Source organism: Podarcis raffonei, chromosome Z, assembly GCF_027172205.1.
Source record: "Podarcis raffonei isolate rPodRaf1 chromosome Z, rPodRaf1.pri, whole genome shotgun sequence".
Classification (NCBI taxonomy): Eukaryota; Metazoa; Chordata; class Lepidosauria; order Squamata; family Lacertidae; genus Podarcis; species Podarcis raffonei.
In genome coordinates this window covers 12,045,409-12,059,858 of record NC_070621.1, presented here as the reverse complement: position 1 = coordinate 12,059,858, position 14,450 = coordinate 12,045,409, and the positions used below count along the sequence as shown (strand labels likewise).

At 44.6% G+C, this 14,450-nt stretch overlaps 1 protein-coding gene across 5 annotated transcripts in view; it reads left to right on the top strand.

The window, feature by feature from the left end:
- MVB12B (multivesicular body subunit 12B) overlaps positions 1 to 14,450 on the top strand; it is a 97,912-nt gene that overhangs the window by 17,074 nt on the left and 66,388 nt on the right. For all 5 annotated transcript variants that reach the window (XM_053374740.1, XM_053374742.1, XM_053374738.1 and 2 more), the window contains exons 3-4: positions 10,665 to 10,772; positions 13,812 to 13,908. In XM_053374740.1, coding sequence (XP_053230715.1) covers positions 10,665 to 10,772; positions 13,812 to 13,908 — 205 coding nt within the window. The remainder of the gene's footprint in view (positions 1 to 10,664; positions 10,773 to 13,811; positions 13,909 to 14,450) is intronic.

Here is a 14,450-nt window from a genome sequence, read left to right as displayed (position 1 = left end):
TGGATTTGGGAAGGGAGGTGCTTTTTGGGGACAGGGAATCTGAAACCAGCCAGCTGGAGGTATGTAGCGAAAAAGCAGATGCATGAACCTGATCCTTGGGGGGTGGCGGAGAATGTGGATGTTGATGAACTGTTGTTGAACAAGAGTGTGAAGTCTCCCCGGAGCTCAGCTGGGTTTTTGGTTCTTGTCTTAGAGAATGTATTCTGATTGCTAAAAAGGATGCCTAACCTATGATGGAGTGTTCTAAGCATCGACTGCACAAATTCAGCCGTGAACAATGTTAACATAAAAAATTATTTTTGGTGGGGGGGAATACAACTCTTTTCTTCTACCCACATTCCTCAGAAACCTGCAAAAGATTATAAGCATGGGATGGGATGGAGGTGATAGATTTGGGGAATGCAGGGTGGTGCCTTTTAATTTATCACTAATTGGAACATTAGGCATTTACCTGGGAGTTAGGCCAGTTTGAATTCAAAAGTAGACAGTTTTTAGAATCATGGAATTGTAGAGTTGGAAGGAACCCCTACGGTCATTTAGACCAACCCTGGTAATTCAGGGATCTCAACTAAAGCTGATTTGTGAGGGTTTCCGACTGGCAACTGTTTAACAATAGCAAAAACAAAATCACTTTTTCCTCCTGATCAAGGAGGCTGAAATGAAGAGAGCTTGTCAGAAGATTTGTGCATAAAAGTACAGTGACCTCAGCTCAACCAAAATGATGAAAACTAATTCCTACACTCGGAATATGCTCAGAGACATTCTGGAGTAGCCAGTGTTGGTTCAGAGTAGACCCAGTGATCATAGCTAAGTTAGGTTCATTAATTTCGGTGGGTCTACTGTGAGTAGAACATGGTAGAATGCAGTCCCATGTCTAATCGGAAGTATGTCCTTTCAAATTCAGTGAGGCTTACTCCCAGGTAAGAGGGGATAGGATTGCAACCTTGTTTATTCATATTAATGCAAACTAAACGTTTGGTGTATGTTCCACCCCCTTTTTTGGTAGAACTGTATGCATCGCATCATTTGGTGTATAAACAAAAGCCATCCTGAGCGGTATGATTCCAAAAACAAGCAACAGGTTGCTAGTCCTTATAAGTGCAATAAAACTCTTGAAAGTGCATGAACCGTGGTGAAATTCAAGAGCTTGGTGGGGGATGAAAAGGATTGTGCATGGATCTTCCATTCCTCAGCCCTCTGGTTAGCAAGAGTTGATCAACCCTTGCGAAAACCATACAGGCTCTCATCTTTTGCATGATCCATGCAGCATGTAGACACTTAAGCTTCTCTGGGTATGGAATTTGGAAACCCTTGGAGCAGATTTATCTTCTACTTTTGATGCAGCAGAGAGGGTGGGTAGCACAGGTTACCTAGGTAAAGGTACCCCTGCCTGTACGGGCCAGTCATGTCCGACTCTAGGGTTGTGCGCCCATCTCACTTAAGAGGCCGGGGGCCAGCGCTGTCCGCAGACACTTCCGGGTCACGTGGCCAGCGTGACAAAGCAGCAGCTGACGAGCCAGCGCAGCACACGGAACGCCGTTTACCTTCCCGCTATAAAGCGGTACCTATTTATCTACTTGCACTTAAGGGTGCTTTCGAACTGCTAGGTGGGCAGGAGCTGGGACCGAAAGACGGGAGCTCACCCCGCCGCGGGGATTCGAACCGCCGACCATGCGATTGGCAAGCCCTAGGCACTGAGGTTTTACCCACAGCACCACCCGCGTCCCCTACAGGTTACCTATTTGATGCTTTTAGCACTAAACTGCAAGGGAGCTCTGATTGGGGAAGGGCACCTGCTTTGCATGCAGAAGGTCCCAGGTTCAGTCCCTGCCCTCTCCCGGTATGGCTGGGAAATACACTTGGTGGAAATACACCTGGTGGAACTGATGCCAGTCAGTGCAGACAGCACTGAGCTGGATGAACCAATGGCCTGACACTGTATAAGGCAGCTTCCTATGTTCCTAATAATTTTCACGCTGGACCAGGGAATTTGAACGCTCTGTTTGGGCTTTAACAGACTGCTGTTGCCTAGGAATACTGTGTTTTCCTAGCTGCAGTTGGAAGCAGTATTTTGAAAGGAAAAGGTATATATGTCGGAAGTTGGGGAGGAAGCCAGTATTCCTGAGGTGAACAGTATTATCTCTGCTGGCTCATGTTCCTTTAGTTTGCAGCCCATTTTCTCCAATGCATTCCAGTTCCTCAAGATCAGTCTTTCCCCCAAACTAGATGTTTCTGGGGCTACTGTGTCCATCCACTGGCATTCCCAATGGTCGGTTGTGATGGGAGAGGCAGTCAACACCATCTGGAGGGCACTAGGTTGGGGGTAGCTGATCTAGATCAGCCTCCCGCAACCTAGTGCCCAAGTATTGCTGGAAGTCCTAAGAAGTTGTAAACTCCAATATGCACAGCTCGGCACCTTGTCTGAATCTGCATGCATAGGCATGGCAGCTGGAGGCTCTGCTCCTTTGCCTCCCAAGCATTTTTACTCCACCTTTCCACAGAACGAGGCTCGCAAAGCAGTGTACGAAGATCAGGGCTGCAATCTAAAAGCCACAACACAAAAGGAGGGAGGAGGAGGAGGAAAAAACCCAAGGTCAGGTAGTACTGGGTATTAGTTATAGAGTTCAGCAGGTCATGGAGCTTAATCTAAGCAGCAAAATGAATGGGCTGCTTCGTTCTCTCCCCTTCTGGTAGCCTCACTGATGTTAGGAGAGACAGAGAGGGGTTTCACTTGTTCACGTGCTATGACCCTGTTGAACCAACAGAAGGGTGTTGCAGATTCAACAGTTTTGCCCCAAGTGACTCCTTAGTTGTGATTCCTGCATTGCAGGGGGTTGGAGTTGATGACTTTTGGGTTCCTTTTCAGCTCTGCAGTTCAGGAAGGAGATGAGAGTGTCCTTTTGAGAGGCAATCCCTTCACTTGATCCATGTCTTTAACAGGAAAGCAGTAAGGGAGGTAAAGGTAAATAAAGACATGGGGATAAGGGTTAGGCCAGCGCTTCACCACCCCCGGCTCCAAGAAATCTCCCCATCTCCTTTCCAGAATGTTGTCACATCCATGTTGTTGTTTTAAGTTGGGTGCCAGTTGGGTACAAAATATGGATTTAGAGGGGAAATGGTGCACTTGGAAAGCTGATAATGTGCAGCTTGAAAAAAATGGGGAGGGGGTTAGAAGTGTTAGGTGTATGCATTTATTAAGCACTTAAATAACAGGTAAAGGGAGGGACAGCATGTACAGGAATTATATCAAGGTAGACTTAAGTTTCCATACTTAAAATGCTCAAACCATATTAAAACACCTTCTTCTTTCTGGCCGGAACCACCTCTTCTTCACCTTCAGGCAGGTGATGCTCCATTGCATCCTTGTAAACACCCTTAAGGTGCTCCTTTTCTTTGGCGCCTGTTAGTTCCTGAACTAAGGCAGGTTCATCAGTGAGTCATCACTGTATTGGCCCTACTTGGTGCTTGCTCCCAGATCTTGGAACTCCCTCCCTCGGGAAGCTAGACTGGCTCCCTCCTTGTCCTGCTGGTGGGTGAAGACTTGTTTAATTCCAACAGGCTTTGTGGAACTGACTGTTTTTAAGGAAACAGCTTTTAATACCGCTGTGCTGTTTTTTTACTACAATTGTACCTTGGAAGACAAACTGAATCTGTTCCAGAAGTCCATTTGACGTCCAAAACGTCCGAAAACCAAATTGCAGCTTCTGGTTGGCTGCAGGAAGGTCCTGCAGCCAATCAGAAGCCGTGGAAGCCCTGTCAAACGTTCGGGTTCCAAAAGAACGTTCGCAAACCGGAACACTCACTTCCGGGTTTGCGGCATTCGGGAGCCGAAACATACAAGTTACAGGGCATTTGACAACCAAGGTATGGCTGTATCTGCATGTTAATGGATTTGTTTTCCTAGTGTTTTGATTCTGTTATAGTTTAATTACTTTTTAACTCTTACCTTTTATACATTTTTAGCTTTCTGTAGTTTATCCATGTTGTTTTAATTTTTGTAAAGCATCTTGAATCCTGGTTCGGGGATTCATAATGCTAATAATAAATAATGCTAATAATGATGATGAGAGATAAGAGTTACCTGCTGCTGTGGAGGAATAATAATAGGAATAATAATATATTTCTTATACCGCACCCATGTGACTGGGTTACCCCAGCCGCTCTGGGCGGTTTCCAACAAAATATAAAGGGACAAAACAAAACATCAAAAGCTTCCTGAAACAGGGTTGACTTCAGATGTCTACAAAAAGTCATATAATTGTTCAACTCTTTGACATCTGACGAAAGGGCGTTCCACAGGGAGAGCTCAACTACCAAGAAGGCCCTCTGCCTGGTTCCCTATAACTTCCCTTTTTGCAGTGAGGGAACCACCATGGATGGGGAATTTGCGCAGTTGGAAAATCTGCTTTTAAAAACAAAAAAACCCGATCGCTAATATACAATTCAATCAATCAAAATCATAGGTGATTTCTCGACTGAAATTCCCTCGCCGATCTGGGGAATGGCAGTGTGCTGTAAAAAGTTGCCTGACAAGTCGGTGGAGAAAGTAGTTAGATGAGCAAAAAGCTCTGTTGATTCACTGATGCGTGATATTCCAACCCACCCTTTCCCCCAGGCCCTACACAAGTTCCATAGCTGCAGAAGCGGATACAAGTGAAAAAATTCTTCTCTTGTCAAATGCAAATGCTGTGCCCTGAATTGCTGTGACCTGCCCTAATATTTGGCGCACTGAAGAGGCCTGCAGATTTTTGTGGCATTCTTAGTGATAGGTTGGAGGATATCAGGTAGCATTCCCTGAGTGGGGGGCCATGCTTTAGAATTACAGAATTACAGTACCTCAGGTTTCATACGCTTCAGGTTACAGACTCCGCTAACCCAGAAATAGTACCTCGGGTTCAGAACTTTGCTTCAGGATGAGAACAGAAATCGTGCTCTGGCGGCACAGCAGCAGCAGGAGGCCCCATTAGCTAAAGTGGTGCTTCAGGTTAAGAACAGTTTCAGGTTAAGAACGGACCTCCGGGACGAATTAAGTACTTAACCCGAGGTACCACTGTATATCAGTGCTTCTTTCAGGATAAAAAATGAGGTGCTGGTACACATGATAAAAATGCTGTGATTTCCAGCACAAAATGGCTGCCATAGGCAGCAAAAACGGGTGACAGTAGTATGTACCAGCAAGTATGTACCAGCACAAAAACAGCACCATTTCAAATACCCAGAAGAGAGAATGGCTGCATGATGTGACCTTTTATCCGAGGAGCTCAAGGTAGATGTACACACTACTTCCCCTCTTCATTTTATCCTTGCAACAACCACATGTGATTGGTTGGGATCAGAGACAGAAACTGACCCAAGGTCACCCAATGGGCTCTGTGGCTGAGAGGGAATTTGAACCCTGCTCTCCCAGGTCCTAGTCCCACTCTCTGACCACAGCACCACACAGGCTGGAGCTGGAATGCAACCTGGAAGTACTTTATAGGATGCCTGGGTCAATGGGAGCCAATGAAAAGAAGAGTCAGAGCTCTCTGTGACCCTGCCAAAATCAATGACTGTTTTCAGTGGTCTTCCTCTTCCAATCAAAATCTTCTTTAGACAAGAAGTCTTCCATTTACTAGAAAACGGTTTGCTATGCTAAAAGCTATTGGTATTTTGTAGACAGGACCTCCTGCTTTGTGTGTGCGTGCGTGTTAATTATTTAAATGGCATGTCCTTAAAAACCATTAACAAGTCCCCAAAGATAAATACAGGAGCCTCTTTTCAAGCTATAGCAGGAAATGAAATGACTTGTGGCTTCTGTTAATTATCTCAAATTGTTAGCAAGAAAGGCGGCTCCCTTGAAGCTTTTAATTTATCTGTTGAACTTGGCGGGGCTAACAAACGTTTTGTGCAGTGGTGGCAGAGGAGGAAATCTGTGTGTCTGTTGTATAATTTTCAGCGTACAGATTGTAACTTAACCTGCGTGTATCTGTGGTGAGGGAAGTGAGATGGTTTTGACAAGGACTGGTGCAGCTGGGGTTTAAATAGCTTGTGTATGTGTGTTTTCCTTGCACACTTATGAACACTTATTCTATATTTGAAACCTTAGAATTCTTATAACAAGGGGAATAGAGGTCCCCTTATAGCTCTCATTACCTTTAATAAACTGCAGCTCCCAGCATGCTTTGGGGGAGCCATGCATGTTTAATGCGGTGTAATAGTGCTTTAAATGTGTGTTGTGACAGTGGCTGTATTGGTAGCTGTTTGTAGTATGGCACATAGAAGGGCCTTGTGAATGTGGCCTCAATCTGTGGGGTGATAAAGAGCTACTTAGACTTGGCTGCTGTTACTCATTTCTTAATTGCTCCTTCTCTCACCTTCTTAGGCTTCCGTTTGCCTTGTGATGAGGTTCCTTTAAGTATCTTCTTGCAAGCTATCCTGCTCAATTCCCTTCAAGTAATTAAGTAATACTCCATTTAAAGAGGAAGGAAGGAACCGGGAGTTTAAGGACACAATTATTTCTCTTGGTGCAAACCTTCTGAGTTTAATTTCTCTGACACGTGTCCTGAGGCTGAAACTTCAGCCCTTGGGGCCAAATGTGACCTTCCAGACCTCTCTACCTGGCCCTAGGGATTCTCCCAGCCTATATGTCATCTTCAGCAACACCCCTGTCTCAAGGCCACACCTCTCACTGGCACCAGCTGACTCCATATCTTCCTTTGGAATGTGTCCTTTAAACTTTGATTATGCCCCTTTCATCTCTGGGTTTTAGATAGAGGTGTGTGTGTGTGTGTGTGTGTGTGTGTGTGTGTGTGTGTAAAATCTAGGCTGCTGTACAAAGGTAAAATCTGCATTCATTGTTTTTGCCCATATTTGTATCTGGCCCTCTGTACAACCGGCATGCGGCCCCCAGAAGATTGCTCAGGTGGGAATGGGGCAGGATTTCCCCCCTAAAGATATTTTAAAAGTACTTTCTGAACACCTTCAGGTTATCCTGAGCCTGCTTGCAGCTTCCTTTTTCTGTGTGGATGACACAATTTTGGCTGCTTAATAATAATAATAATAATAATAATAATAATAATAATAATAGTTGTTGTTGTTGTTTCATTACATTCCACTTTTCTCCCAAGTTGAGATTCAAGGTGGCTTCCAAAATTTTAAAACATCATTATAAAATAAAAAGTAATAAAAACAAACTGGTTTAAAAACAATAGTCAAAATGCATCTAAGCACATTGAGAACCAGCAACTAGTATCTAGTAGCCCAGTGGCCAGCATTGCCTGCACCTTAGTTTTCAGAAGCCTGTCTGAATGGGAAGGTCTTCTCCAGGATTCCAAAGAGGGAGCCTGTCTAATGTGTCATGGGAGGGAATCCCACAATGTGGAAGCAGCCATCTGTCACCAACATCTGTGCTTCTGATGCTGATGGGACCAAGAGAAGGTGCTCACCCATGGAGCTTAGCACCCAGGCAAGTGCCTTGGCACACATAGCCTGAACATCTGAAATGGAAGGACATAGTAATATATGAATTTTTGGAACCCTGGACTTTGCTATTTCTCCTCCTGTATCCTTCACATGCAAATACACAAGTGAAAATAATTTCCCATCTCTAGTTATGAGCTCCTAAGAACTGGATCAGGCCAGTGGCCCATTTGGTTCAACCTCATGTTCTCACAGTTGCCGACTGGATGCCCAGTCGGCATGAGAAGCCTACAGGCAGGACCTGAGTATACAAATTTTTCCCCCACTTGGGATTCCTAGCATCTGGTATTCAGAAGCATGCTCCCTTTGGCAGTGGAGGCAGAATGTTGCCATCATGGCTAGTACCCTTTTATAGCTCAATCCTCCATTTTTTTTGCTTAACCCTCCTTTCAAACCACCCAGGTTGGTGGCCAGCACTGCATCTTGTGGAAGCAAATACCATAGTTTAGCTGTGGAATGTGTGAATAAATTCTGCATTGGCAAATGCCCCAGACCTCTCCTTTACGCTGGATTATTCTAGTTTTGGATTTGACTGCTTCTGTTTTTACAGAACGGACTTCACCCCTTTTATCCAAGGAGGTGTTTGATCACAAGCTTTATCTGCATAGAAATGTAATTGTGTCATGGACATCCTCTCTTGGGTACATCTTGCAGCAAATATTTTCCCTTCAAAGTGGCTTTAGGGGAGGGAATTGTGGGGAGGTAAATGAACTTTCTCTTTTACTGGGTTTCTTCTTCTTCTTCTTCTTCTTCTTCTTCTTCTTCGTCGTCTTCTTCTTCTTCCTTTTACTTCCTTGCAACCAGCTTGGGAATTTTCTTCTTTTAACTTCAAATGTTGTAAACCAGGGTTTCCCAAACTTGGGTTTCCAGCTGATTTTGGACTACAGTTCCCATCATACCTTACCACTGGTCCCGCTAGGTGGGGATGATGGGAGTTGTAGTCCAACAACAACAAAATTCACAGGAGTGCAGTTTCTTTCAGGAAGTGTGAAATAGGTGACTTCACATGGAAATAAAAGGCACGGACCAGATTTCTCTTGCATTCCAACTCTCGTTGGCAGCAGCTCCCCAGGGTTTCAGGCAGGCGAAGTTCCCAGCTCTACTTGGCAATGCCAGGGATTGAAACCTTTGAACCTTCTGCATGCAAAGCTGTTGCTGTTGCTCTGACCTACGCTCATTCCCCTGGAATCAAGGGAAATAAATAACCAATTGGGCACTCAGCATTAAACAACGAACAATCAAAACAGGAACCTTCAATTTAGGCTTATTGAAGTTTGTGTGTGTGTGTGCGTGCGTGCGTGCGTGCGTGCGAGAGAGACTGAGGCTTTAAAAGCCCCTCTCTGAAGGTAGTGCAAACAGGATCTTAAGAACATATGCCAGTAATTAGATTAGGCTTTCAGCCCAAACCCTCACATTGATCATGCTGATAACAACATTACTTTCGTAAGAGGATTTTAAAAAATATTTTTTTAAAAAAAGAAAATGCAAACCTAGAAGCTAAAAATAGCAAAGTTGTCTAGACATGTCGTTACTTTGTAGGGATTATATAAGTCACACCATACCACTTCTGACTGTTTTTTTGTGTCCCTTAATGTTATCATCTGTGTTGCTAACAAAAAGCAGTGTTGATCAGGCTGGGAGAAATAAGTATTTGCTTTTAAATACTTAGTTCTGTCTCCTTAGATTTAAGGTTAGTATAGTAGACAGACTTTGTCAAACAGGAGGAAATTCATCCTCAAAAGAGAGAGAGAGAGAGCTCTGAATAAAGTATGCATCTCTTTCTCTATACCTTAGTTTTATAAGCATACTGTAGTTCTCATGGTTGCCAGTAGGCTTGACGAAAGAACAGGTGAGTGAGCAAATGGAGTGTTGCACAGCCCACACGAGCTGTTAGGGAAGGAATGGCATTTAGTGGATAGGGCTGCCTCACAGATCTCCCTTAAGAGGAATGAGTCTATAGTGAATACTGTTGTTCTTTTTATGAGGGGTGGGCGGAACCTGAGTTCAGATTCTTACTATGCCACAAAGCATTCTGGGTGGCACCAACAGAATCACTTCTTTGGTTCTCACAGAAAGCCTAAATGGTCAGAAGCCTCTACTTGCCTGTAGTAGCTGCTGATTCTGACATGGGATGGTTAGCTAGAGAGTTCCACTGCAACTCCTTGAGGATTGCTACCTCGCTTCCCTTCTAGTGGAGCTGGGGTTCTTGCTGCAGCGCCAGTGGCTTATAGAGAGTATGCTGCGAATTCTTCTTTCTTTCCTGCTATTGCAAAGAAGGAGAAGAGTTTCTTTGAAAAGGAAGGTGGGCATATGAATTGTCTTAAGTGAGAAATCATCCGAATGAATAAATAAAAGCATGCAAGACGAACTGGCAAGCATCAGCCGGTGTTCAGAGAGAGAGGCTCAAATGGGGTGCTCCAGTTGACAACAGTCCCTGTCACCATCTTAAGCGATAGCTGCTACTGTTGAATGAAGGCTTCTGACAACTAAGCATGTGTTTCAGATACAGCTCAAGCTGGGCAGTCCATGCCTATCAGACAACAGTAGCAAAGCCACTTCAGTTTCTCTATCCTGTGAAGAAGCCGGTGCTGGAATCTTTATATAGAGGGTCAGAGAAGAACACATGATTTTCTCCAGCCTATCACTGACCAGACTCTTCATGCTGGATTTGCACCATATCTTGTCAACGTGTTATATTTATGAACTCTCCGTGCCCCAGCACCAAATCTTCAAATGGTTGTCTAAATTGAAGGGTGGATTAACTGACTGCCTAGCAGGCAGTATTTCTGCCTGCACACCATGTGACCAATTTCCCTTCGTTTTTCGAACCATAGGCCTGTGAGGGAGGACAAAGACTTTTGTGTTTCTCCCATTAACCTCCAAAACACCTCAAGAAGTAGTGGCCAAAGGTAGTTTTACCTTGATTAATATTTTACGTGAGGTTCTCTTTAATCAGTTGACTCGCTGGTGACAGTATTTTTAGGACTGACACACACAAACACACACACACACACACACACACACACCCTTTGCTTTTGATCCTTCTCTCCATTGGAGGAGACAGACTTAATGAGGTAATAAAAGCCTCGGGCCAGTGTTAATTAGGTGTAAAAGGTGAGCTTTGCACCTGTATTAGCTATAGTGTGCTTTACCTGTCCTCTTTTTCTCTTCCTTCACCAACTCTTGGCTATTGATATTTTTTCCAGGTTGCACAGACGGCAGATGGCTTGGATGCTGACCTCTGGAAAGATGGCCTGTTTAAATCCAAGGTCACACGATATTTGTGCTTCACAAGGACCTTTTCTAAAGAGAATGTGAGTGGCTTGCTTCTCAGTCTCGGGTGTTTGTTTCCTGGGCTGGTCAGGGGAAAAGAAAGGTTGTAGTAAGAAACAGAACAAACCAAATTTCTATCAAGCTTTCTTTCCTGGTTGCCTGTTGAAGGTTTTTAACTTGCCACAGGTGAGCAGGTAAATGTACTGTTCACATGCTGCATTAATGTTTTGATATCCCACTGAAGGAGAAAGTGTCACATAATCTATAGATATTGTTCAAGTGATTTGTGCTACTTTAAGACTACTACCACCCACTCCATTTTGAGTTAAGTTGTGGCCTGTTTGGCATCAGTACTGATTTTCTCACCGATATTCACACATGCTTTCATCCCAGATGTCTTGATGATGGAATAAAAGCTCACACGTTTTGCTGCTTAAGAGAGTTTTGTGATTAAGTAGTCTAAGTGTTTCATTTTTAAAAAAAAACAATTTGGAAATGTAGCTTTTGCAAGTCACCCCTTTAAAAAGAAGTTTCAGCAAGGGGTATGCAGGCACCTTTGCATGGCTTACTGTTGGAATGGAAGGATCCTAAATACTAACCCACATAGGCAGTTTGGGAAATGCTGGTTCAAAGGCAGTCAGGTATGCTGCCTTTCAGATGTTCCTGAGCTACAGCTCCCATTAAAAGGTAAAGGTACCCCTGCCTGTACGGGCCAGTCTTGACAGACTCTAGGGTTGTGCGCCCATCTCACTTAAGAAGCCGGGGGCCAGCGCTGTCCGCAGACACTTCCGGGTCACGTGGCCAGCGTGACAAAGCTGCATCTGGCGAGCCAGCACAGCACTCAGAAACGCCGTTTACCTTCCCGCTAGTAAGCGGTCCCTATTTATCTACTTGCACTTAAGGGTGCTTTCGAACTGCTAGGTTGGCAGGTGCTGGGACCTAACGACGGGAGCGCACCCCACCGCGGGGATTCGAACCGCCGATCATGCAATCGGCAAGTCCTAGGCGCTGAGTTTTTACCCACAGCGCCACCCGCGTCCCTGCAGCTCCCATTATACCTGACTAATTGGCCATGCTGTCTGGAACTTATGGGAATTGCAATCTAGCAATATCTGGAGGGCACCAAATGGGCAACCCCTGTACTACTTGAAAAGGCTAAAAAGCAGGGTGGAACCTGCAACAGACAGTTGCAGTGTGAAGTGCTTCCTGTTCAGGAACTGCGTTCCATTCCCTCTTCCTCCAGTTTCCCATTCCTCCTGCTCATTCCATGTGCATTCCATGACCATTGACCACACCCAGTCTTAACTGGGCTGGGCTTGCCTCCCACTCCCTGCTTTGTTCCCCTCCTCGCAAATATTTTTTTGTACTTTTACAGACATTAGGATTTTCCCCTCAAGCCTGCAGGTCCCTCCCAGTTTCTGTGTATATTGCACCTTTTCGCATACATTAAGGAACGGCACTCGCTGCCCGAACATCAGAGGATCTGTTGGTGTTTCGTGAGGTTTTGCTTTCTCCAGTGCTTGATTAATCAGGGAAGACGTCAGTTTGGATTCCATGTACTGTTCCTTGTTCCAGCTGGCTTGCAGATGCTGCTCTTCTTTCTTTCCCCCCAGGAACTTTTCTTGTTTTTGGACCTTGCAACGAAATACACGTAGAGCTAATTAGCCAGATTCATTACATATGTCTTTGCTCTCCAGATAAGAGCTGCTTGCTGGATGTGTTTAAACACCCTGGGTTGTGTCCAATACTAGTCCTTCTCTGAGTAGACCCATTGATATGAATGAATATAAGGTAGTTGTTTCAGATTTTTTGTGGGTCTACTCAATGAGTAGGACTAGCATCAACTATAACCCTCTCACTCTCCCCCAAAGTTTGTTTGATCAAAGTAGGGTTCAATGTCACAATGGCCGTGTACACAGAACAAATTTAAATCACATGACATCACCCCTGGAAAAAAATTGACTCTTGGGAGTTGTAGTTTAAGGGTGCTGGGAATTGTAGCACTGTGGGTAGTAAATTACAGTTCCCAGCATTCTTAGGGGGAAGTCATGTGGTTTAAATGCGTGGTGTGTATGCAGCCAGATTAGTTCCCCATTTAAATTTTGAAGGCAGCCTTTTTGCCCCTTTCCCTGTCCCTAAATGCAACCCCCACTGAATCCCAAAGTTCTTGGGTATCTTTCCACACCCCACAAGCACAGCAACACATAATTGATTAAAACTGATTTTTTTAAAAACTAAATTTCCCCTCACAACTGGGCAGCAGGTTGAGTGGAGTTGGACTAGGTGAAGAATAGAATCATAGTGAATGAATTTCTAAATCAAATAGACAGGTGGCCTCTGCTTAAAAACATCCAAGGAAGGAGAGTTCATCACCTCTCATGGGAGTCCCTTCCACTGTCACAAACAGCTCTTAATGTCAGAAGGTTCTGACAGCTGTTAGGACAACTATATCCCCCTCCCAGAGCTACAATTTCCAGAGTTCCCTGGAAAGAGAGATTAATTGTTAAACCATTCCGAGAATTGTAGCTTTGTAAGGGCTCTCCTAACAACTCTCAGCATACTTAACAAACTACAGCTCCCAAAATTACCATATTTTTCGCCCTATAGGACGCACCGGCCCATAGGACGCACCTAGGGTTTTTTTGGGGGGGGAATAATAAAAAAATTATTCCCCTCCCCCAGCTGCGGCTTCAGTGCGCCCTGCGCTCCAGGCAGCAGGCTGCTATCTGCAGCCTAGGGAGCCCTGCGGATGTCTGCCCGAAGCGCGGGGCGCTCTGCTTCAGCATCCTATAGGGCGAAAAATATGGTATTTGGGGGGAAATCATGACATAAGCACAACTTAGTTGGATGCAAACCTAGTTGTCGAATTCAACGTCCTGGGAATGGCACTTTTAATAATAGTACTGTAATAATAAAGGAGCAATTAAGTTTCTAGTCCTTTTGATTGTGACAAGTTCTTGCTCCATTTGCACACTGCGTATGTGGGGCAGGTGCATAACTGCACGCTCAGTTCTAAGAATTGTCATTTTGTTTGGGTTTCATCACCTCTTGGCCATCACTTTCCTTCTGTCTCCCAACAGAGCCACCTGGGCAATGTCTTGGTCGATATGAAGCTCATAGACATCAAGGATACTTTGCCTGTCGGCTTCATTCCTATCCAAGAGACCATGGACACACGTGAGTTGAGACTGTTGCTCTTTGCGGTGACCAGATCCTGTGCATACCCTCTTAGAGAAGTAGCTTTGTAGTGGTGACCACCTGCTGTGGGAATTATATCCGTGTTTTGTGCTTCATCCCAGATTTGCTCCCACACTATAATTTGTGTGGTTTGGATTTAGAGGCTGTGCACCGCAGTCAAGTGGGGAGGGGGGCCAGTGGGCTACCAGATCCCTTTGATGATGCGGTCCAGGTTCTAGGTTTCTCTCCGCAGAAAGAAAAGAAGAAGAAAGAATTGTACATGGGCTCAGGTGTTGGCCGAGGTATAAAGATTCCAACATAACAAAGTAGACCTGATGATGATTTATGGACCATTTACTATCTAAAGATCTTGAAGCAAGTTACAGTAGGTAAAAATACATGAATCGTAGAATTACCAAGTTGGAAGGGACCCTAAGAGTCATTTAGTTCAACCCCCTGCAATGCAAGAATACAGGGGGTTGGACTACAGGACCCTTGAGTTACCTTCCACCTCCATGATTTTATGATTTGGATATTTTTAT